Genomic DNA, 26,249 nt, shown 5'->3' with positions numbered 1-26,249 from the left:
AGGTTTGGCTCAATTAATATGGCTTATGTATCTTAAATGTATATGAACAATTTTTTTTTCTACAATTCGTTTAAAATCATTACTGCTAATAAAAAAATACTTGAATCATATTTAAAAATAAAATTGAAGTGTTAACATTCTATTGATCAACTATAGTAAATACAACAACTGTAAATATAACAACTCTCCTGGACAAGACATTAAAAAGGTTGGTGTGTAACAACTTGATAACCAAAAGGTTTTTTTTTTGTTCACCAGGTCCAAGGACCAAATATTCTAAGCATGTTTTTTATTGTTTAATAAACTATATGTAATAAATTAGAAAAAAAGTAAAAAAAAGAAGTTTATTTTTGAGAAAGACCTAAAGAAAAATAATTCATTAAGATTCTCATTAAGACATTAAATGTCTTAAAGCTACATGAACATGTCAAAGTCACTACTAAATTTAACAAGAAACAAATGTGGAACAGTAACATGCTAATCATTCACCAGGCTATTGGCAAAATATAAAGAGGACAAAGAAAATGTTAACATCTTATGCATTCTGGTAATTAATATTTCTTGTGCAAATTTCAAAGATCTCTTTCTCAAGCATTGAAACCATTTAATCTGTTGTACTCATGTGTTATAAAATTTTTAAAAGTATAACAAAAGTAAAATAAAGTCATTGGAAGAAATATAAAACATACAAACTATTATAAACAAGCAGGGTTGCCACAAAACCTGGAATCCTGGAAAAATTTGGTATTTGATAGTTCAGGCTAAAAAAATTCTTAATTTTGAACAAAATCACTAAAAAACCTAGAATTTAAAGCCATTTTAAAATGTGAAGTAATGAAATTTTGATTTGACACAAAAATTCTATCATAGAGATATTTTTTTTTGTTATCATCAACAGTTTTATAAGTAAAGTAGCTTTACAGTATCTTTTCAATTTTGTTATCCTATTTAACACAGTTTTTTACCTTAAACTTAATTTTTTACTAAAAGTAGACCCAAAAAAGTGTACTTTAAAAAACCGAAAGAATTTTGAAAACCTGGAGAAAATTTGCCAAAAACCAGTGACCAACCCTGAAACAAGGCAACTTAAATTTTTAGAAAAATAGTAACACTTATTTTCACTGCATTGGTACCCAAGTCTACCATGGTAGCCACGCCGTTTTTCCTTATTTTGCAGATCATTTGGTTTTAAATTTTTTTGTTGCCTTTTTACCTAATCATATTTTATTGCAGTATAAATACTACAAAACTCCATAGATTTGTAAGAAAGAAGTCATCACCATTTTTAATTGTTAATAAATTATATCACACATTTTAAAAACTTAGTTTGTGTTTATTTAACTTTATTAATTTGAATAACAATCCTATTATATAAAAGTATGGTACCACTATATTAAAATAATTATTATCTATCATTAGAAATTGTGTTTGTTCTTTATAAGAACAAATGTATAACAAATATGGATAAAATATTTTACATTTAAATTTTCTGTAAAAAGAATAAATTTTTAATTTGATTTAGTATGTTATTAAAAATTAAAAAAAAATATTAAAAACTTTGAAAAACTAGATTTAGTTATACAGTTGTAAAACACATTAAACGTAAGTGTAATAGATAATATTTTTAAGGATAGCAGACACAAAAAAAAAAAAAATATATAAAATATATATATATAAATATATATTGTTCTTATTCATCTCATAATTTTGTAGCTTTTAAGTTATTAAAAAAAGTTTTTTATTATTTTACTAAGATTAAAATTTTTGTTAATTCTTAGTCAAACTCATTTATAAATTATTTACTGTATAAATTAAACGTTTTAAAATTAAACAAATATATTTCAAAGATAAATAACACTAAGTTTAAAATGCCCTTTAGTTTTTTTAGAGGAAAGAAAAAAGAAAAATACACTCTATCTCAGAAAAACTCTTTTCTAGTAAGTTAAAATAACTTTTATTTATTTTTCTTAACTAATTAAGAAAATTTATATAATTATTAAATTTATTTATTTAATGTTTTATTGATCTCTTATCAATTCGCAGTACATATATTTATTGTATGTGATATGTATGGATGTTGTTTAGTCCTATTTGGGATTGCCAGCAAGTATATGCTTTTAATTATATTTTACACAAGCGCTTTCCAAGCAAAAGGCAAACGTAGAATTAAATGTAAAAAAAATATGTATAAAGTTCCACTTCTCTTCTAAAATGATAAAAAAGTATTGTTAAAGAGGTCTTTAATAGTTTTATGTTTAAGTGAAATTTTTCTCTTTCTCTCTTTAAAAGGTCTAGGAATCTATTTTTACAGTAAAATAATTTTAGAAAGAATAATAAAATATTGTTTTTAAACTAAAACATATGTTAATGCTTTTGAAGATAAAGATTAGCTCTTAAATGAATAACAATAAACTCACTTTACTACTAAAACTTAAGTTAGAACAAGCTTTGTTAAAATTTATGGTATAAAGTTTTAACAGTTGGATAGACTGTAGTTTTGATCTATCAACTAAAGTCTTTTCCTCCCATTAAAAAAAAGTTTTAAGTTTTTGCTGAAAACAATTTTTTTAACATGTATTACTTTAAGATTATTTTAGATAAGTTTTTAAGTTAAAGAGTTTTACAAGTCAGATATATTGATATTGTTTTCTATAAAAAATATTTTAGTAAGATTTGTTTGAATTTTTATTCTACATATTAAACCTATCTCAAATACTGTTTTTAAAGCACTAAATAAAGTAGTTTTATTAAAAAAATGATAAAATTCTAAAAAAAAAAATGAAATGTGTTATAAAAAATCAATAGAGTTATTTTTTACTTTTGAAAACAAAAATTATTGTTTTTAGAAAAACTTTAAACTTTTATAATGAAGGAGGTATATACATTTTTTTTCAAATATAAAATGAAATCTAATTTAACTTTCAGCTCAAAGTTAAGCTGCTGGATGGAAATCATACAGAATGTAGTGTAACAACAGAAAGTACTGGAAGAGACTGCATTAATACAGTTTTGAGCAAAAACAATATTGATGAGGTAATAACAAATTAACTTTTCTAGTTAATTTAATTGTTAATAATAATTAACAATTTTTTTTCTAGTTTGCTGTGGTTTCCTTATTAATAATTTCAAATATTATTCTATTATTTAGCTTAACTCTTTTAGTGTAATACTAAATTTATTTTAGTTTACTTTTAAGAATTTAACATTAAAGATAAGAATGGTTTAACTAAAAATTTTTTTGAAGTTTTTGATGGATAAAACTTGTTTAGGTGGAATTTTTTGGCTTGAAGTACAACTTGAAAAACAAGAACAAAGAATTTAGATGGATTGACCTTGATAAACCTATAAAGAAGCATCTAGATAAATACTCATCAGATTCTGTTGTTATACTAGGAATAATTTTTTATGTTCCCAGTATTAGTTATATAAAACAGGAAGTTACAAGGTCTGTTTTAAATTTTTAAATTATGAAACAGTTAACTTTAAAGGTACTAACTAAGAAATTTTTCTGAAAAAATTGAGTTAGTTTTAAGGTTACCTTTAAAATACAGGTATTTTTACTACTTACAAGTTCGAGAGGATATTATTACTGGAAAAATTTCCTGTTCTGACAAAGATATTATTGAACTCACCAGCTTGTTTTTGCAAGGTTTACTATATAAAAGATTTTTTTTTCAAATTTTAAATTACAGTAAATTGTAGTTATTTTTTTTAAAGAAATTAATTTTTATTTATCTCTTTGTAAAGATAGTAAATTTTTGTCAGGTTATATATTAGATAAACTAGTTTTTTTTTTATACAATTATTTTGATTATTACTTAATTTATGATAAAAGTTAAAAACATGCAGTTACATTTTATGTGTAAGTTCTGTACATCAAACAAGCTGTGCAGAAAAAGTTCTTTTTTATACTATTCTTTTTTTAAGGTTGTGAACTCAAAATATAATCTGTAGAAGTGTTTAATTTATTGTTGTATTTAAAAAAAAGACTGATTCTTTAAAGTAACTATTCTGTGTTCTCTTAACATATAAAAAATACTGCATTATAATAAACTTGTTAAAGTTTTGTTTGAATTAAAATAGCAATTTACTTAACAAGATTTTTTTGCTGGTTAGTTTGATAAGATAAATACCCATAGTTTTTACTGTATTTCTTACTACATTTTTTAACTTGTTACATTGTATTGTAATATCTTAATAAAATGTAAGTGTAAAATTAATTCTATTTTTTTTATAGCTGACAGTGGAAATTATAATCCATCAATACACACTTTAGACTACATCATTGATATAAATGATACGCACCTACTAATTCCAAAAGTAAGGCAAACTATGAGTTTGAGTTATAGTTATTTTTTTAACTTGTTATACGTTTAACTAAAATAGAATTTTATTACAGAATTATTCTGAAACAAAGAATGAAATTCAAATGAAAATAGTTTATGAAGAAATTCTTGAGTGTTACAAAAGCAAGTTGTTAGTTACCATTTACAGTAACTAATAGTTTTAACTTATATTCAATGTATTTAACAACATTTTTTTTTGTTTATATTTGATTAAAAAAATCTATTTATATTAATTTATAAAAACAGATTTTTTTGCTATATTAAAACATATTAGTAAACATACATTTTTAATAAGTTTAAGTTATATGCATATAGAAAGAAATAACTTCAATAATAATTACTGGTGAAATTAAGAAAGTTTGTTTTAATTTAATAAAAAAATCATTATGTTTATAGGTATTATGCACTTTATTTATAGAGTTTTATTGATAGTATTTTATTTTTAAATTGAAATGAATAAAAATTTGGAAGGTTTTTTTTTCTGTGTCATAAATGTTTAAAGGATTTCATATGAAGTATATGATTTTTAAAATCAATAAAAACAATTTAATTAAAAATAATATTTTTTTTTAAACTAGAAACTTTATTGATAATTTGAATGCTAAAAAAGTAGTTAACATTCAAAATTATTAAAAATAAATGTATAAAGTTTGTGCTAAAATATATTTTGATTGTTTAATTCATTTTGTAATTAGTATACAAAAAGATAATTTATCTCCAAGCTTTCCTTGATAGTGTATGAAAATTTACTTCTGTATAATTTATTCTTTATAAACTACCGAATGCTTTATACCAGTTAATATAAAGGTGTATTTAAGTTATGATTTACATTATCACTTGTTTAATTAAGTTCAAACTTGTATGCATTATGTTGTGTCTCAAATCAAATCATTTTTGTAATATGCGTAAATATTTTATACTATATATAGTTACTTATTGTCAATTTTAAACAAAATGTATTGCTTTTTAAAGAAAAAAAAAACAAAAAAAGGCGATTTAATGTTTACTCTGAACTTTTAGATTTAATTACATTTAAAAAAATTCATAGTCAAGCCTTTGAATAAAGTATTTTTTTATTTCAGAAATCTGTTTACGAGCGATGCTGAGCTGCAATACATACAGCACACAATGACGCTTCCAAGCTTTAGCCAACAGATTTACTGTCATTTAGCAAAAAGTACCAACAAAGTAATTAAAAATAAGTTTTTAAAAATATTTTTAGATTTCATAAAACTAGTTTTGATCATCATGTAAACTATATTGTTAAAGTGCACATCACTATTTTCTTAATTTTTTGTCAAAGTCAGATTTTTTCCCACCAAAACGGATCACAAATAAGTTAGTTAGCACGTTTATTATTACTTCAAAACTTTATATAACAAAAAAAGTTTAAACATTGAATATTTTCTATTAATTTCAGCCCTAAACTTTATCTTACTTTTTATATTTAATTGAATAATTTTTCCTCTAGGTAAGCGGAGTTGGCATGAGTGTTAGTATTGGAACTTCTTGCAAAGGTATCATAGTTATAAGCCCGGACGCCGGACCGGACGGCGTGGAAACATTTTTGTGGCACGAATACAACAGCTCTGTCAAAGGATACAATCTTATATTAGAAGCACCGCATTTGAACAAGTCAAAGCAATTCACTACAGTTTGTTAATTTAATTTTTTTGATATGATATTAATTTAAAATTTCAATACTATACGTCTATGTCACTTTATGCTTTATAACTCATCACATTTTTTATTATCTCTGCCAGAACGACAGTGAAAATGCGAAGTACATGGGTAAAGTGTTTTTGCTCTACAAAAAATTTCACGAAAAACTAAAGCTGAGAGAAGACAAGGAAGGAAATGAAAACGACTCTGGAAAGTTGAATGGTACTACTTACAATGAGTAAGATTTTATTTCAATTTTTTAATACTTTTTTTTTGTAACTACATGTAAAGACTAAATTTAAGTTTGTTCATCTTAAAATTATTTTATTACTTGTTGGCATTAAATGTAAGTCTTACTTTTCAATAAAAACTTAAACCTAAAGCTGTGTTTGCACTTAATGTCTAATTAAAATCATGAATTATAAATTAAAGCTTTAAATAATAAAAAAACTTTTGTATAGTATAATTTTTTGTTTTTTTAAGTATATTTTGTTTTCTACAAATTCAATATTTAGTAAAATATTAGTTTATTCTCTATCAAAAAGTCTTATAAATTTCACTAACATGGACTTTATTTTAGTTTTTTGGTGTTTCAAATTTTAAGCGTTTATTGAATATATATTCCTTATACATTGAACTTTTATAAAAAAAATTTCAATGTAAAGTCGAGTACAATGTTGTACAAGAAGTATTTAGTGTCTTAAAGTTTTAGTTTGTATATGTATAATTAAAAATAAAAATTCGTATAATCCTTGTTAACGTTCGTTACTCGTTTCAAATTTCTGTCTTATCTCTTTACAATATATATATATATATATTTCACTTGTTTTAGCATTATTTACAAAGTGTTTAATTTTAATGAATTGCCTTACGATGAAATGTAATTTATATAATAGTTTTATAAGTAAAAGGTTCTTTTTGACATTTACTTTTAGAGTATTAATATGTCTGTATCTATTTTCAGAAAAAATGGAGCTTCGAATAGGAAAAGTAAAATTACAAGGCGTCCAACTCTACGAAAAAATAGAGACTCAGTTTGTTTGTTTAAATATTAAGAACTTAAAATTAAAACAACATAAGCTTTTATGTAAGTGTTGTAAATGCGTCTTAAAATAGTTAAGATTCATCACCTTACATAAATCAATAAAGAACATAGTTGCTTTCAATTACTTCCTTTACTGCTTCCTTTTTTCCAATTTGAATCAAGTTTAAACTAATCTCACTAAATAACTTGAAATTTATTTTTACTTTATATTGTTTTTTATATTCTAAATTTAAGAAATATATAAAAACAGAAATTGAAAATAGTTTTAGTAATAGTAGTTAGTTTTTTCTAAACTTATTCTTTATTTTTAATTATTTTTTGTTGTTAAAAGTAATTTTTGAGTATGAAATTTGTACTTCTAAGATAGCCTTGTTTTAAAAATTTCTAATTAGTCATTATACAGAATGTAATGAAATTGTATAATTTAAAGTTATATAATGCTCAAAAAATTAGTTTATATTTTTTCATACCAATAGTATTTTATACAACGTTGCTAATTTTTAATTCATCTTAAAGTATTTTATGCAAAGTATAAAATGTTTTTTAATATTGAGTTTTCTGTATTTAGGATGCTGAAAGTTCAACCTCAATCAAGATGAGAGAAGTTTGCAACCAATCTGAAGGTTGATAAATTTATTTTTTTATTGTCGTCTTTATAGTTTTAACTGTATAAGTAATTAAAAATTTACAGATGAAGCTTACGTATTAAATATTTAGTAAAAGTGAAGTTACGATCAGCAAGTTATTATTCTAAGACTGTTAAAAAAATCTTTTGTTGTAGTTTGTAGGTATTTAGAAGAATAGTAAAAATGTATAGTCAGTCTGTTTGGTTTTGCACTCGTTTTTATGATAATTTAATTTTGTAATGTAATTTTATAAATAAATTTAATTTTATGATAATAATTGCACTAATTTAAATGATAATAGTCAGTCTGTTTAGAGATCAGTGGAGACGATAATAAACTACGTGCAATACTATAAATATTTACTTAAGCAATGCAATTAGTTATCCGTAATACTTAAATATTTATGATATCTTTAATATTTTGTAATTTAAACATCTACTCATAGTTTAAATTGATATAGAATAATATTTGAGGTAGTTTAAATTGATCCGCACTATGTTTTCAATAAGCTTTGCCCTTGGTAGTGAAAAGCAAGTGTCTTATAAAAAAGTTTACTAACATTTTTCTTCTACAGATTAAACCCATCAATATAATATGAATGGTTACATTCTAAAATTAGTATAGATATTGTAACAATTCAAAGTAGTTCTTCAAACATATTCCGTAAAAGTTAAAACCGACGCAGTTTTAAATGAAATCATGCTATTATTAAATTAGTGTTATCAATACCAGTTAAATCTTAAATAACCTACTTAAAAATTTTATTGAAAATGATAGTAAGTTTATATACGACTGATTTAAACTTGAACGAACTCACAGAAATTGAAGTGCGCAACGGCCACCTGGTAGACTCGCAGTACAACTTGTACTCCTCGCAGTCTTCGTTGGACCCGCAGGCTTACATGTCCTCCCACAGCAGCTTGTACCACCAGCACGCCAACAACTCTCAAGGTATGTACCACGGCAGCAGGAGGACCAGCCAGAACCTCGTCGGAAACAGCTACCTTTCACTGTCGAATCAGTCGCACAGGTTAATTTTTTGTATTTTCTTTGCTCGAGTAGTTTGATGCATTTTTATTTTACTAAACTATCAACAAGTTTTTCTTGATTAAAAATGTTTAATATTTTTAAATAACTTTGACTTTTTTTTAACTTTCGAATTTAATGTTATTACAATAAGGTTTAGTAATATTTTCATTTCACTTATTAGCTTTATTTTTTAAATTGCAGCTATTTGTTACTTTGTTTTTCACTCACAATTCAATAGAAACTCGCTGGTTGCTTCGAGCGCGAGCATCAACAGCCACCAGGATTACAACGGCATGCCCCTCCCTCCCTACCAGAAGTGCCCCGACTACAACATGGCGCTGCGGGCCAGGAGGCGGCAGTCGACCAACTTCGAGCACCACAGCGGGGGAAGCAGCCACAGCGGCCAGATCAACTCCAACCTGGTCCACAACGGCAACCTGCCCAGCTCCAACTCGCTGGCCAATCACAAGATTATTTGTGAGTTGTGATTGTGAATGTATGAAAGATTTCCTGCTAATAATTGATTTTATAGCGTTGCTTAGTATTTCAGCAAAATTTTTAGACTGTAAATTATTTAAAAAATTTTCATTGTAGCTAAAAATTTTAGTTTTGAAACTTTTTAATCTGATCAACAGCAGCGAACGAAGGGGTCATAGTGAGAAACCCTTCAGGTCACCAGTCGCAGGTCCGCCCGCGCCCCCACTCCATGATTTCGGCGAGAGGCGATTACGCCAACCAATGTAACATGGCTTACATCAAGAACCCTAACAACATCACCAGACACCAGAGCCAGCTGTTCAACGACCGGTTTGTGTTTTTTACAGAATATGAAGTATTTTAATTTCGTAGAAGAAAATAAGTGAAATCTAGACAGATACCTTTACACAAGCCTAAATCCTTATATAAGTTATAAATATTAATTTGAGTTTAAAAAATAGCTTGGCTTAACATAATAATAAAATATTGTAAACAATGATTATATTATTGATCTAAATTAAGCAAATATAATTAAATAACGTAATTTTTTAATATCAAACAAAAAAAGATAATTGGTTTAAAAAATAAAGTTCTTAATGTCTAAAAGTTGCTTAAAAAAACAACTTTATTTTAACAACAGAAGAAAGAGCTTGCACTTTTCTGATTATGGGAATGCACGCGCAGTGAAGGCTACTTCCAACGAAGGCAACATTCTGGTTGGTGAAAACCCTGATAACTACAACATCGCCGGTTCGACTCCCGCCCTCGCCGACCAGCACAGCGTCCTTCCCACGTCTTCACAGGTTCGTTCAACATTAGTTTGAAATTATCATCTTATAAAGTATACGTTATCATGATTTCCCATACTCATTTTTATAATCGCCATCTTTATTATTTACCGACCTTAAATCTAATTAAGCACCCTTTTAATTTTCTACCGCTTAACTAGTTATTACCCCCTATAAGCCAAAATTGCTCCCAAGGGGACGATGTCGCTCACTTTGGGGATACCACGCCTTATATGACACCCTGAGCAAGGGTTTTCCCCTGTAAAAAAAGGTCATTCACTGACAGAACATCGCTGTTTTTTCTTCAAGTTTTTCGTAGCAAGCGGTTTTTTACAACGATTTTGCACAGCTGCCGCACTCCGCGTCGGCGCACGTGCTGCACTCCGCGGCCGGCGCAAGCACCCCTAACCTGATAGTGAAGGAGTTCAGGCACCAGTACCACCACTACGGCGGCAGGGGCAGGGTCGTCCTGCCGAAGACGCCGCTGTGCACCCTGCAGTCGTACAACGAGGACGACGTGAACAACAACGATCTGAGCGAAGTTAGTTTCAACGCTGGACGGTTTAAAGCATGAGCTGCACTCTTTTTCTTGTGTTTTGAATCACGAGTTTTTTCTTTCGGTTTGCCACTGATGTACTTGATGATTTGATTGAAAGTTCTTCTGCTTTGTATTATCATGGTTGTGATAATTATAAGCTTCGCTTGCTATGTACCTTTTGCACGTACTTTTAGTTCGTAATTTGATATTGATAAATTTTTTAAAAGGTATGTAACGCAGGTTGCATATATTTTAAATTTTTTATATAAAAGCAAAAAAATAAGCTGCCACAGAACCATTAGATCTAAAAACATATATGACTTAAATAAATATTTACAATACTTTAAATTCAATACGCTTTAAATAAAAATAAAAAATTTCACATAAAAAAAACGCATTACTAAATTTTTTTAAGTAAAAAAACTAGTTTTCAAAAACTAGTGCTGTATCTGGTTAATATATCAAATTATTTCTTTTTTTTTCTTTATGAAATTCTTTGAATTTTTTTTTGTTTTTTATTTATTTTTTCATGACCTTTTTTGCTGTTCACAAGTTTTATTTTTTGTACTTCTGTATGTCTGTGTTATTTCAATGTTGCATTTTGCATTCTTACACTTGAAATTTTTGTAACAAACAAGTTGAAAAACACTTAGTTGCTTCCTAGCTACACTTATACTCTTAATTACTTTCAAGTACTTGACTTTTAAACTTAAGTTTATCTATATTGTTAACATACGCATTACTAAATACTTAACCTACATTTTATGGGTTCACTTAGTTTAATTTTTTCAATGTCTTTAAGTTATTGCAGAGTAACAGTGCTTTTGTAGCATAACGTTTAACATGTTCATTTTTTTTTCAATTATAAATATATTTGGATATATTTTAGCAAATTGATTTGAAAAGAACTAAGCCAAACTGTTTACAGTTATATTATAGAGTTTGTTTAAAAAATTTATAATAATATTCACTTAGGTAGCTAGAATATTGATAGACAATGTGACCATATAGTTTGAAATCAAGTTGTTTATTTAGTTATTATTGTTTTATATTTTGATATAAAGTCGAAACTGTCTCTAAAAGTTGTTAATCTTAAAACGTCTTTAGGTTGAAATATCAATAGTTTCTCAGTAAGATATTTTTTTACTTTAGCAAACCTTTATTATTATGAAAAATAAATTGAGCTGTAAGCTTCTATTATATAAGCATAAAACAGTTTATATCAATTTATTATTTGTCACAATAAAAATAATAAAAAACAACTAACAAATTAATTTTACTCCCGAATTTTCGTTTCTAACCTACTTGATTTTGTACTACCTTGCTTTCTTTAATTTATAGCTGTTCCAACTATTAGTTTGTTTACTTGAAAAAGTAGTAACAAAAATAAACTTATTATATATGTTTTAATATAAACAGTTTCCACAGTCTTTTTTATTTATTGAACTATCATATGTTTCTCTCTCTTAAAAAGTTAACACAGCTCCACGGAGTTTTATGAAAATTATACTACAAGAAAAGAATAGAATATAGTGTGGGTGAATGTGTGTATTTTCTAAAGATAAGCCATATGTGTTTTATAGTCCGACTGTTACAAATTCTGAAGAGGGAGTACATCAATAAGCATTAATTCATAAATTCAAGTAATAAAATTAAACTGAAATTTATAAATTTAAACTGGAGTAGTATAAAATTTATCATTAATTAATTTAAAAATTGTGCTTATTGATTTACTTCCTCTTCAGAATTTGTAACAGTCGGACTATAAAACATAAATTAATGACATAGGGGGGTTTTTACAAGTTTGTTTACCTTGTTTTTGACAAGTCGATCTTATTTTGTAGAGTTTTTGAGCTATCAGACATTTTTAATCGCTTATAAAAGTTCAAAGTAACTTTTGGGGTATAAGCAATCAAAGTTGGTGTGCTCAATAGGTTCCTAATTGTATTTTTTTGTTTCTAACACTAGTTTATTGCGTTATGATTATTTAAATATAAACTACTGTGTTTAATTTTTTTTTATTATATTACTCTTTTCTTGCACTATAAATTTTTACAGAACTCCGTGGAACTGTGTTAACTTGTTTAATACAGAGAAACATATGTCAGTTCAATAAAAAAAAATATTGTGCAAATTGTTTTTGTTATATATTCCAGCGAATTTTTTTTTGTATTAACAAACTGTTAGCTTGAAATTTTGAATTTTTATACATGCTTTATTAACGAATTTTTTTGATAATATATACTCTTTGACATTATGTCGATGTACATCTATGCATTTTTGATGCTTGGCCTTTATGTTGTAATCTGAGAAGTTAATGCTTGATGTTTGGGTCAGTCTTTAATATCTAATGGTAACTCTTTGTCATAGAAAACGTATTGTAAAAATATAAACTAAATTACATAATACTTTTTTTTAGCTTTTCTTAAGAAGTAAGAAGACAGCTGCATCAAGAGAAATGCTTTTTGAAAATTCTACCTCTAGACAGAGCTTTGAAGTTTGTAAAATATTTTTCGTATATATCATTATAAAATATCAAGTATTTTTTTTTCTCAGTTGTAACTCGTTGTGTTTTCAGGTTTATCATTGCATCTAATACCTTATTTTAAAAGCGAATTTGATGTTACTATGAGTTATATATAGTTTGTTATATAACTATCATTTTTTAAAATTTTTTTGATATGAATCAAAATAAGTCATTTTAATCATCGTTTGTTTTATTGTATACATAGAATATATTTTAAAAGATATATTTATATTTTCAAAAACTTAAATAAGTTAATTTGCAGACAAAAGACAACATGCCAGAAATGAGTATAAATAACGTTAGTTTAACCTACTTAAACTTTTATCTATGTCGTACTAGTGATGTTTTTGATTTCTTAAAATAACTATGATTAAATGTTCATTTCGGGTTAAGTTGATAAAAACAAATGATTAACTCACAGTTTGACCTTTTTACTTATTTAATTCAATTTTTTCTATAAAGAATAAACTATGAACGTCTGAAAACTTAGTATCATCACTTTCAGTAATTTACCATATATATTTGTCTAAACGAAGCCACTGTACCTTACTAGTTATTGTTTTTATCAGGTTAAAGTTCACTTGAGAAACCGAATTGATCAAAACGGGAAAAATGTGAACGCAAGATTCACACCGACCAAGTCTCCAGCATTGCAGCCAAGTAGTCTGATATACAACCATCACAATAGTGGTAAGTTACAAATAGTTGTTATGTTGTAAATAATACTAATGTTTTAGTTTGATTCTGAAACCTAGTTAATTTAATAAAGAAATATTAGTTGAAAGCAATCTTATTTTTAGTTTTTTTAAGTCTCTGTAGATAATTAAACGTGGTTAAATAAAATCTCTTTATATTAATATTATCTTAGTAGAAGTTGTTCTCTTACGTTATGATATAGAATTACAAATAAGTGCTTAAAACATATATATACATTGTTCACAGATAACTAGTTAAAAATGAAGTACCAACTGAACATCAAAATAAACAATAAAATTAAAGCTGATAATGACCAATGACCATGTTTAATTGTGATAATTATATAATAATTATCAATAAGCTAAAATAAGGTTATTCTTTACCAATTGATGATTTAAATTTTAGCTTAAACAAGACAAAATACTTATAGATTTGATTCAAAATATTTTTTTATTAAAATAAAAGTAGAAAAAGTATAAGGAAAACGTTTTTTAATTCTATTTGATTGAAAATGCAAATATATTACTTTAAAACATCAGTTAATTAAAAAAAAAGATGCCTCTTTAATTAATTGTATGATCAAAATTAAATCAAACAGAAATTTAGTTATCTGTTTTAGTTGAAAAATAAAAACGATAAGTTTTGAATTTTTGAATTAGTTACTTTATACTTTTTAAATAAAAAATGCGAAAAGCATTCCCAGTTTCTGAAGTGAACCCGGAGCTTTTTGTAAAGTTTTACTTTTGATTACGTTTATAATAAATTACTCACCAAATCTTACCAAAGAATGCAATGCTAAAAATATTCAAATATACTTGAACTGTTTATTGTTTGTCAATCGTGAGGTAAAATAATAAATGTAAGTAAGGATTAACAAACGAATTATTGTCTGTTGCGCGGGTAAATATTTGATAAATGCTTGTAGCATTTGCTGAGCAAATCTTTTTAAGTTACACAAAGACCTATTTATAAACATTGCATTATAAACTCTAAATAAGATTTTCTCATGCTTTTTGTGTTATATATAAACGTATTGAGTTGTTTCTGTTTTATAGCACTGAAAGTACACCAGAAGAATTTAATACCACACCATAAAAATAATAAGCTTTTGTATAGTTCAAAAAAATATTGTTTATGAGCAGAATGTTATCACTTGTTATTTTTTTTTTTGATAACCAAAATATTCTCGTAGATGAATGAAGATAAGTTTTAAATAGTAATCAACATTTGTTTTGGAGTTGAAATTGTTCAAAGTATTACTAACCTTTTTTTAAAATATATGATATAAAATTAACAAAATATTTTAATGCTGTATTTTTTTGTTTAATTTTGTTACTACAGTAACCTTAAAATTTTTGTTTTGTGTTTGAGAAATAAATTATAACCATTGTCTTATGAAATACTAGCTGTTTCAATATATACTCAATCTGAAAAAAGATTATGTAATAAACGTCATATTTTTTGTAGTGGTTTAAAATCATCTTATTAACATAACTTTCTTTGCCAACAAATGAAAATTTGAGGCTTAATTGTTTTATTATTAGTAATATTTTTTTGGACAGATAGAGAAATTCAAGAAGTTCGTTTGGAGGGTTCACCATACAAAGACAACGCTGTACATCACATAAAAACTCCTATAAACGTAAGTTAATATTTACAAAATTTATCCAATAAGCTCACTTCAAGTCATTTTACGATTATACTTCGTTACTTTTGCTTTTATTATTTTTCAATAAATAAAATAAAACAAAAAATACATTGTTTGATTATCATTAAAGTTGTTAGCTCTTCATATTTTTGCGCTAACATTTTAAAAACTACAACTGTAAAAAACACTGTCGAAAATACTTAAGTTAAATAAAGAATTTAATTTATATAACGAAAAACTTCAAACTTTTAAATACAATATATAAGAATTGTCTCCTAAATATTATGGGATCTAAAGTATCATAAATATTCATAGGAAATGAAGCAATGTTTTTATGTTGGCGATGATGAGGTTGTTTCTGAAAACGGAGATATCAATGATAATGGAGGTTTTTGTTGTTTATATAAAACTATTTTAAATGTAGTAATTATATAGTTATGATCTACTTTAATATTTTAAATAGTTAAAAAAATAATGAGAATTTTGTATAACTTTTTTTATTATGGTAAACGTTGTGGTCAATAACTTTTTAATTTTTGACTAGATTTTGACGTACTTAAGAGTTTTGCTTAAACTTTGATTTACACAAAGATCAAAGATAAGAGATGTTTAAATGCAGAGTTTTTTGGATCTACAATTTTTTTACTTGATGTATTTAACTTTTCTTTTTTAAGATGGATTCAAGTTAACTTGATAGAAAATTTAGCAAATAACAAAAAAAAAATTTTAGGGATTCAAGAACTACGCATTCAAAATGATATGGCTAGTTTGAGTTGCAACAATCGCAAAAACAAGTAATTTGATAATACTAAAATTATTTCCTGTTTATAAGTTACTTTTTAAGTATGTTAAGTTCTATACCAATATTTTGGAACTCAATTTAAAAAAAAGTTCAATAAAACTAACATGTTTAATGTAATTGTTCAAACAGCAGGAATCCAGTTATAACTCAGAATGAATCTGAAATGTTGACCATGGACAACAGTTGCACGATAAAATATGATGAAAGGGTTAGACTTGTGATTACTGTTTGAACATTTATTTTTTCCACTTTTTTTTTGTTTCGAAAATACAGCTGTACCATTATCTTTTCATATTTAAATTATTATTAGGTACAGCTGTTTTTTATAAAATTACTTTCAATTAAGTTGTAAAATGACTAAATGTGGCTGTATTAACTTTCCAATTTTCCTATTCTTACTTTCAGTTATTTTTAACTCCCATTTTAAGGCAGGCAATAAAAATTCCTTTCAGTTTTATCTTTAAGCTATCAACACTTTATTTTCTGTTTTTTTATTACAAAATCAACTGGTCTTTTGGCTATAACATAATATCAATCATCAGTTAAGTTTTCTTGTGTCTAGTTGTATAAAAATAATATTTACTTAGATACAGTATTACTTTTTAGCTTTAGAGTTTAAACCTTAAGCTGTATTATAAAACGTTAATTTTAGAATCAAGTTTTAATTCATTATTCAATGCGCTTATTGTATTTTTTTAATATAAATTAAACTGTTTGTCGGTATCTTATTATTATAACCTTTTTATTTAAGAAGACTAGTTGTTATATTTCTTTGTAAAAAATATTTTAGCTCTAAAAGTTTCTTTATTTTATTGTAAATAGAAAACTAAATAAAAAGTGTTAGATTTCTGTATTTAAATTAAAAAAACGTTTATAATTATTTTTTTTGCGGTGTTGAAACTTGTACTTAATAAGTGAGTTGAAATTTCACGCTCAAGCTATCGAATTTTTAAGAAAATTCAGTCTAATTTAAAGTTTTTATAATGTTTATGTTTCAGGTAACTTTACTATTTTAAAATAAGTAACAGTGTTATTGTTGATTTGGAGATGATAAATTTATCAGTAACCTATTGAATTTTTTTTATATTTTTTTAAGTTTAATTAGAGTGTAGCTTAAAAACTGAAATCGAATGCTAAATGTCTAGGTCTTAATAGAAAAGCATATAAATAAATAATCATTAAACTTCACAGTAGATTTAGTCAATTAAATTCCTAAGTAGGTAATCAACAAATACGTGATGTTAGAACTTTATAACACTATTACACTTTAATAAATTTTAACCGTAAATAATTGGTGATTAAAAAAATGTATTAGATATTGTTAAACGCAAAAAAAACTATGTGAATATTGACTAAAACATTAAAAACACTTTAATTAGAAATTTAACTGTAGTTAATTTGATCAAAAATGCGCTCTAGCTGAAATAATTTTCAAAGGTGGTTGAGCTCGAGCGCATAATAGAGTCGGGATTTCTGCACACGGAGTACGACAAGATACCGAAGATGGTGGGTGAGATCGTGGACCAGCAGCACATAATATCCAACCGGTCCAACGCGTTGGACAGGTTCCGGCCGTACAAGAACAACTGCCTGACCGTCGACCCCAGCGACAACAACCCTTCGGGATACGTCAACGCTTCTAAAATTCAAGTTGTTAAGATTGTAAAAAATTGTATTGATATGTTACTGGAATAAAAATTGTTAAAAGTTTAAAAGTTTTATTAATTTTTTGTTATATATGGATATCTATTAAACATTTAATTTTGTTTTCAACAGTCGATAATAACGTGAAAAGTTTTTCAGGGTTCCCAAAAAACCTGGAATTTGACAGTTTAGGCAAAAATCTGGAAAATCCTGTAATTTTAGAAAAAAGAAAAAAAAACGTGAAATTTCGAACCCAATTAAAACCTGGGATTTAAAATATTTTTTATGTGAAGTAATAAAATTGTAACTAGGTTTGAAAGATCTATCATTTACAATTATTTTATATCATTAAAAAAATATTTATTAAAATAACACAGCTAAAGTAGCTTTACAGTATCTTTTTAATGTAGTTCTATTAAAGACAATTTTTTACCTTAAATTTAATTTTTTACTAAATTGAACCAAATAACTTTTTCTTTAAAAAACCTCGAAGAAATTCAGAAAACCATGAAGTAATTTCAAAAAAACTTTTGGTAACCCTGAGGGTTGCTATAAAACCTATAATTTGATGCAAAAAAAAAGCCTGGAATTTTGATCAAAAAACACTAAAAAACCTTGAATTCAAAACAGTTTTTACATGTAAATTAATGAAAATTAACTAGATACGAAAATCTATCATATACGGTTACTGATACACATTTATCTACAGTATTTTTTCAATAATTTTATACTATTTAAGCTAGTTTTTTACCTTAAGTTCAATTCTATATTACAAGTAGACTATACCACTGTTTGTGTTGACTATAAAAAAATTGCTCAATATACTGGGTAAAAAACTTATTAAACTAATAATACAAGTCCGTAAAATAAGTAAAAAAATGGACTAAAAATCTTGTACTTTTAAAAGCCTAGAAAAACTCATAAAATATGGAAAGGTTTTCAGAAAACTTATTGCAACCTTTTTTTTGTGTTCATCTAAACTTTGTATTTCACGTGGTAATTTATAATGAAGGCTGAGATGTGCGGGTCGACGTTCAGCTACATAAGCTGCCAGAACACGATCCGCCACTACGAGCGCGACACGTGGAACCTGGCGTGGAAGAACGGCATCACCGTCATCGTGTTGTTGTGCAACGAAGATGTGAGTGCTGTTTTCTACTAAGTTGAAAAATAAAATTTAAACATTCTTTATGTTTTGTGGTAAATAAAGTAAATAACTTGAATTAAATTTTTTATGTATTGACTGTTAATATTTATATATGTGTTTGAATAAGTACATTGAAAATTGCAACTAAAGCTGTTTTATTTTATTTACTATAAAATAAACTTTATGCTTTTGAAGAAAATGAGTTTTATCCAATCAAATGTTCAGGAGCCGGGCAGGGCGTACGTGTCGAGGTACTGGCCCGGTGACGAGGCGGGTTCGTGCGAGCAGTACGGCGAGTTCAACGTGACCACCAGGCAGGTCGAGGTGACGGAAGTCGGAGTGACGAGGTCGCTGCAGCTGCAGCGCGACAACGAGTATCGTGACGTCATAATGTTCCATTACACCGCGTGGCCGGCGACGGGAGTTCCCGAGAACCCGAACCATTTCGTGGGTGAGTGCTTGTTTGCGTGTAAAATGACTGAGTTTTTTGATCACTAGATCTCTTGGGCGAATTGAAAAACAGTATTTTTCCCATTTTCTAGTTCGTTTTGTGAGTTTAAATAAAATTAAAAAAAAAAGTCAATTTAATGTTATATTCTAAGTTTATAAAAACATTTTTAAGTGGTTTTATAGAAACTGATAAAGCCAGTAATGGTCTATTCACTTTTACCTTTAAAGTCTCGCAATTGCGCTATTGTTTCAAAAACTTGATACAAAGAGAAATTCTAGCCAAATATTGTTGACAACTCGCAGCGTTCATGGACGATTTCAAGTCGATTCGCCGTCAGCCGCCGGTGTTCGCGAGGAACAACGAGCCGAAGATCATGGTGCAGTGCTCGACTGGGAGCGGGAGGTGCGGAGTGTTCATCCTGCTGGAAGTCCTCATGTTCGCCGTGGAGCACGGCGGGTTGACGTTGGAAAAAGTAAATTGCTTTTTGGTTTATTAAAAACATTTAAAGTTGATATTTGCGTAAAGTTTACAAAAAGAAGTTTTTAGTATTAGGTTTTTTTTTAGGTTAAAAATTATAGTGTTTACTATTTTACCATTGGTAAAGTTAAACTTGGTTTTGTGAAGCAATTTTTTTGACTGTAGCCGAGGTTGAAGTTTTTGATTTTTGCTAGTAATAAATCATTAGTTTATATATAAAAAAGCTAATTGTTGTAAAGGACAGTTTTAAAAATGAATTTTATACATTAACTTTTATTTTCAGCCAACTACGCTTCAAGTCATGTTGGAACATTTCAGAACGCAACGCATGGGTTTTGTGTCGAATTTCTCTCAGTATTTGTTTGTCTACAAGTGTCTTGTTTGTTTCCTCAAAAGTTCTAGGCTTATTTGAGTAACCTATTGAAAATTTAAGTTTGAATGGTGCCAGACTTGAGTCTTAATTTTTTTGTTGTCTTAAAACTTTGGTTTTAGTTTAAAACAAAAAATATGCGCAGAAACAATCTTTAAAATGTTTTAATCTTGTTGACTATAAAAAAGTTTACAAAAATTGAAAAGCAGTTGTTTCATGTTGAGTAACTTTAACTGGCTATAAAAAAAGCTATAAGTTATAATAGCTTGTTAGCTAAAAGCTACTGAACAAAACAACGTAAGAGTGTAATTTTAACATTTATTAGAAGGTTCCAAGGGTGTCGTATTGGACAAAGCTGCGCGGTACAAACTACCTTTAATATTAGTGTTTTGTATCTTTAATGCTCGCAATTAATTCACTCTGCTATTTGAACGTAACTAGAAGTGGTTGATGGTTTGTTTACCGTCCAATAGTATCAGTTGCCTTTTAACGCTGCTTGCAAGACTGTATAAACTTGTACAGCAACTTTAAAACGTATCCAGTGTTTGATATTATTTATCAGGTTTTAGTTTAATACTTCGTTTGTATAGGATTGTAAAAACCGTTGACTATCTGATTATGTTGAATTTTTTTCTACTATCCGCTATTTTTAAATTTCTTTTTCATACAATTTTGACTAACAGCTTGAAAATTTTTGTTACTTGTTATTTAAATTTTAGTTTTTTTGGTACATTTTATAAAAACATGTTGCACTTAAAGCTATATTGTTGTATATTTCTAAAAAAATAATTTGATTTAGATTTTTTGCTGAATCATAGAAAACTTTAAACTATTTTATCATATTAAGTATAATCAAGCCATAGCTAAACCGTTGAGTCAATATTTTAATGTCATTATGTCTAAGGGTTTTTATTAAGAAGATAAACTTTTACTGTTTTGAAGCAAAAATGTCAGCTCTAAGTGGCTTTAACCACAATGTCCTTACTAATGTATACCTTAAGTTTCCAAATCTAAATGTGTCTGAAAGTTTTGTTGTTGTGTTTTTTTTACTTCGAGGTAATACTCTAATATTTTTCTCTCTGTTGTAAAATTTAAGAATGCTTGAAGATTAATTATTTTTAATAAAACATGTTTAAAAAGTTTTAATATTTTATCAATATTTTGTATTATATATCCAAATCAAATGTAGAAAGCTATAAAGGTTAATCCAATTGTTTTGTTCGGTAAAAAGTTTTAGTATCTGCTTTTGTTTTTAAATTATTTAAATCATGTTTTAAACTCTTAAAGATTTTATTTTCAAAATAGTTTTCACTTTAAAAAATTTAAAATTGAAATATTTATTCAGTTGATGTAGTAAAAATAAAAGTTAGAAGTCTTTTACAATTTGTCTCTACCACAAATGCCTTTTTATGTATTATTGAATCATTTTTTTTCAATAAAGTTCGATTTTTTATAAAATGTATATTTTATAGCTAATACAAGGTTTCTATTAGCTGATGATAATTTAAATGGTTCAAAAAAAAACATCAGTAAATAGTTAGCATTGTAGAATTGTTTAAAGCCTTCAAAGCAAAGATAAGTTGTATATCAATTTATTTAAACAAAGTATAATTTGTTTTAGTTAATTGTTTTGTTTGATAAATAAAAATGGTTAGAAGTACTATTATCTTTTTTGTTTACATTACAACAAAAAATAGGTATATAAAAGAACTAAACTGGTTAATAAAATCTTTTTTTATATAGCTATTGGTTATAATTATTTTGTCATTGAAAATATTGCAACACAAGCATACCTCTTTCATTTAAAAAATATTAACTGTTCAAAATTTTCTAAAGTTATAAAATTAAGTTTTTATGCATTAGTTTCAAAAATTTAATGGTAGAATTACAGATAGGGAGATGAGATTGTTAAATAAAAGAAACATGACAGTATATGGGTGAGTAGTTTATGTAAAAAATTTCATAAAAGAAACTTAAAATTTTTGTTGTATTGTGCGGTTACTCAGGTATTTTTTCAATGCGTATATTGTTTAATTCATAGCCACTATACATAAATTTCGCGCTTATTTAAAACTACTTTTTAATTACTGACGTATTTTAAGTTCTACGGTTATATACATATAACTTGTTTATTTTTTTTTTTTGAATTAAATGAAAGTTCTTGAAAATGTTAATTTTTTCAAGAATTTTGTAAAAAAGTAAATCATACTCAAAATAATTTAATGAACTTTAATTCAACAATAATAGTCGAAAACTTTTATAAGCTTTTATGTAGTTATTTAACCAGTCATGTAGTGTTACTTCATATCTAAAACGTCCATTGCATTTGGATGAACTAGTTCAACGAAAAGCGAAGTGTGATTTTAATATAAGAAGATGTATATCTTGAAAAAAAGTTCTATTGTAAATTTATTGGTATTTACTCTATCGTAAAACAAAAATAATGTATAGTATAAGTGTTTCAAGTACAGTTTAGTGAACAATTACTAATAAATTAAATTAGGTAAAAACAACATCATCTATTGACAAGTCTTATGAATTACAATATAGACCAGGTAAGCAAGACTTATCTTCACTTAATTTTCACATCTAAAGTAGTACTAATTAGGGTTTTTATGCTCTTCTTTGGTTACAACAAGAATTAGAGTTTGTTTTTTGCAACAAATTTCTATGCATAAGGGTAGAATTTAGATTATTAATATTCAATAACCATAAAAAGTTAACCAGTAGTACAAAAAAGGAATAGTGCTAATAGAAAGTCCTATTAAAATGATTTTTTTGAATCTTTTTTTCGTGAAATAATTATTCTATTGTGCCTTTTTTAAAAACCTATAGCAGTAGTAATAAAACTATCAATAAATTGTTTTATTAGGATATTTTTGAAAAGTTTAAACGGTATACTTGTATATGACAGTATATTACTTTAATATTAAATAGAAATTTAAAAATATGTCTTTGAAAAACATTATTAACATCCTAGTGTTTGAATAATTACTTTCTAAAAACAAGTTCTTTATTAATTGTTGAATAATTTCTTTTAGCTTACTAAATAAACTTTATAAAACATAAAGTACTACCATTATGATGAAACTACTTTTTGTGGACTTGAATTAGTAAAAACATAATTATAGAACTAAACGAGAGTATTTTTACAGTTGACTAAGTTGTATTACATTATAACAACAGTAAAAGTCACGTATTGTCATTTCTATTTTCCAAAAAGATTTTAAAGAAAAATAAACCTTTCAGAAAACTTTGTTCAAAAGATATTTATAAATTTCAATATAAATGTAATACTAAGAGAAATGTAATCATTAAACTATAAAACTCATTAAAAAAACTTTTAAAATTAAATATCTATTCTTACAAAACATTTTATTCAAATAGTTTTTTTTTAACCAACTAAAACTAGAATTTCAAAACGGTGAAACTTAAAAAAAGTCTAATTTTAGCATTCTAAATTTTTCTTAGAAGGCTTTAATTAAAAAACTGTTTTTTCAAAACTTGATATTTTAAATCAAATTTTTAAACAGCTAACAAAAATTATTTTCTCAGGGAAAGTATTCGTCTCGTTTAATAAAATCACTTTTTTAAAATAAAAAACACATTACTTTGTTTAATCAGAGCTAAAAAAAACAATACTTTGTTTTAAGTAAAAATATTATTTCAAAATATTGCTAACTTATGTTTGTTTGAAAAAGAAAAATATATAAATCTATCATTCTAAAGTTTGCTTAATTTGATATACAATAATTTCGAAATTTACACACCTAGTAAATAAATTATTATGAAAAAAAGAGAAAGTTGAAACTTTTTTACAAAGTTTAGTTATTTAAAGTTTAAAATAGAAATTTTTACATACCAACAATACTTTAATGTTAAGAGTTATTTTTTTTAAGTTGTTCAACTTAAAGTACAAAATTGATTTGGCAGTTCACATAGACCGTAAAACTTAGCACCTTTAGTTTGGATTGAATTACATTTTTGATCGTTTAACTCCAACTGTTTTCCTGCTTCAAAATGTGCACAATGTTCTTCTCCGTCTTTATTGTCCAGCTGATAATTCAAGTCATTAAGCAGATCTTTAACAACAGATCCATCTAAAAACTCCCAAACTCCTTCTTCTAGTAAGTCTGTTAATCCAACCCACAAGTTTTTGTCTTTTGAATGCTCAATAATAAAATTGAGTACTTTTCTGTTAAAATTTTTTATATTTTATTTGAAGCTTTTATACTTTAAATTTGTTAAAATAAACTTAAATATACTTAAAAACTTAGGCGTAAAAAAGTAAAACTGCTTCATCACTAAATAAAAATAAGTTTCTAAAAAACTATTATCAAAAATTATACATGCTAAAAGTATTAACCATATTTATTTCTTAACATCTTAATATTTTCAATATTTGAAGATTATGTTAAAATAACTATATTAAAACAACTGAATTCTCATATATTTTTACTACCTGTCATTTATACTTTCTGTCTTCTGTAATCTTTTAGATATCAAATCTCCATCGAACTGCTGACATAGTTTTCTGCACTCAAGCCAGCTTCGACATGGCTGCGTCAATTTGTATGTATAATAACAATTTTCTGGAGCTATATTTAGAGTTAATACAACTGTTAGTTATGATACCTTTTTACAAAACATGATATACTAATAACAAACAAACCTACTAACTTTTTTTTGCTCTGCTTCAATTATAATTTTTTATTTTCAACTTATTTTTATTTTATGTTAGCTTTTAAATTTGTATTTTTTGTTTACTTTTGCTTTTTGCTATGTTAGTTTAACACAACATATATTTTTTAATAATGGTTTTAAAACAGCCTGAATTACACTTTAACTTATTAAATATAGTCATTAAAAAGAAAGCATGTAATCAACCAAAACTTTTCAATAAATAGAAGAAAAATATAAGTAGAAAACAATTAAGATATTTTTCCGACCATTCTAAAAAAAAAAAAGTTTTATACTATTAGCTATTTTTTTAACTACTACAAAACTAATCATAAAATTGAAATACTAAACTAAACAGTTATAATTTTTAGTTAAGCGTCACTTTAAAATAGCCTTTTACACTTTAATAGATCATAAAACTTTGTTATTTTGTTAAATAAAAATAAAGATAACTTAAAACAAGTAGTTTATAGCAAAAGAAATACTTTTTTGACACGATGGTGTCATCAACTTCCACATTCCATTCTTAAAGCCATCATCTATGCATTCGTTGTACTTTATGCAGGCATCACTAATATAATACCCAGTGTCACATAAATACTCACAAACGCTTCCCACAGATCTGCCATGGCTGCACTTAACAACACCGTTTTCAATTGTTTCTACTGGTGGGCAGTCTTTAATAAAACATTGCATTAATTGAATTAATTTTTTACTAAACACAACATGACATAAGTAATACGTCTTTTTTAATAACTTATATTGGAATATTTTTTTCTGGAAAACTTAAAACCTAGTAAGCGTAAAAAACAATATAATTCTAGTCTAAACAGTTTTCTTTTTAATAACGTTTTATTCAAAGTAACTTAATTGTTATGAGTTAAAGTGCTACAATATTAAAATAATATTTTCAATAGAGCCACTTGCTGTTTTTATTAACTGCAAATGCTTTAACTTAAGATAAAATTTACAACTTTAGAACTTTTATTAAACAAAAAAAAAAAATTTAACTTCTATTCTATAAGTAAAGAAAAGTTTAATAAAAAAAGATATAGATTAAAAATTGGTTTAAAAACTTTTTTTTTTTAAATTATACAACCTTTTATTTCGATGTCTTCAGTAAACGTAAAGGTAACAAGAAATAACACTAATTTTAAACTATGGATAAACAAAAACATTTTAGTACTAGTTTTATCTTAGCATTAATGACATGAAAAAAAGTTAAAGATTTTTAGCATAAATGAATCATTAACAATTACTGATGATTTATTATAGTTTACTAGTTGTTGAGAAAAA

At 26.1% G+C, this 26,249-nt stretch overlaps 1 protein-coding gene across 3 annotated transcripts; it reads left to right on the top strand.

Moving 5' to 3' along the window:
• Nucleotides 1-1,855: 1,855 nt before the first annotated feature.
• LOC145841927 (tyrosine-protein phosphatase non-receptor type 14-like) lies at nt 1,856-21,511 on the top strand. Of its 3 annotated transcripts, none has more exons than XM_082949235.1 (28): nt 1,856-1,937; nt 2,926-3,033; nt 3,270-3,445; nt 3,552-3,649; nt 4,238-4,320; nt 4,400-4,476; nt 5,429-5,534; nt 5,818-6,000; nt 6,110-6,246; nt 6,973-7,042; nt 7,622-7,676; nt 8,499-8,709; nt 8,947-9,185; nt 9,344-9,515; nt 9,826-9,988; nt 10,323-10,514; nt 12,931-13,008; nt 13,301-13,336; nt 13,608-13,728; nt 15,297-15,376; nt 15,698-15,770; nt 16,113-16,176; nt 16,317-16,392; nt 17,622-17,834; nt 18,841-18,969; nt 19,201-19,426; nt 19,729-19,898; nt 20,187-21,511. In XM_082949235.1, the coding sequence occupies exons 1-28, from the start codon at nt 1,869-1,871 to the stop codon at nt 20,313-20,315; spliced, it is 3,534 nt and encodes a 1,177-aa protein (XP_082805361.1). In that variant the 5' UTR covers nt 1,856-1,868; the 3' UTR covers nt 20,316-21,511. The 3 variants fall into 3 exon arrangements, with proteins under 3 accessions (XP_082805361.1, XP_082805360.1, XP_082805362.1); XM_082949234.1 differs by having other exon boundaries at nt 16,314-16,392; XM_082949236.1 differs by lacking the exon at nt 10,323-10,514 and having other exon boundaries at nt 16,314-16,392.
• The last annotated feature ends 4,738 nt before the right edge of the window (nt 21,512-26,249 follow it).

This window comes from Thalia democratica, chromosome 8 (genome assembly GCF_965202585.1).
Source record: "Thalia democratica chromosome 8, ktThaDemo2.hap1.1, whole genome shotgun sequence".
Classification (NCBI taxonomy): domain Eukaryota; kingdom Metazoa; phylum Chordata; class Thaliacea; order Salpida; family Salpidae; genus Thalia; species Thalia democratica.
Note: the sequence above shows the minus strand (reverse complement) of the source record. Positions and strands in the feature narration are given on the sequence as shown.

Coding starts and splice junctions, on each gene's coding strand:
- LOC145841927 (XM_082949234.1), top strand. CDS start 1,869: ATGCCCTTTAGTTTTTTTAGAGGAAAGAAAAAAGAAAAATACACTCTA. Junction 7,677..8,498: donor AGTTTGCAACCAATCTGAAG/GTTGATAAATTT, acceptor ACGAACTCACAG/AAATTGAAGTGCGCAACGGC. Junction 15,771..16,112: donor AGATATCAATGATAATGGAG/GTTTTTGTTGTT, acceptor AAAAAATTTTAG/GGATTCAAGAACTACGCATT.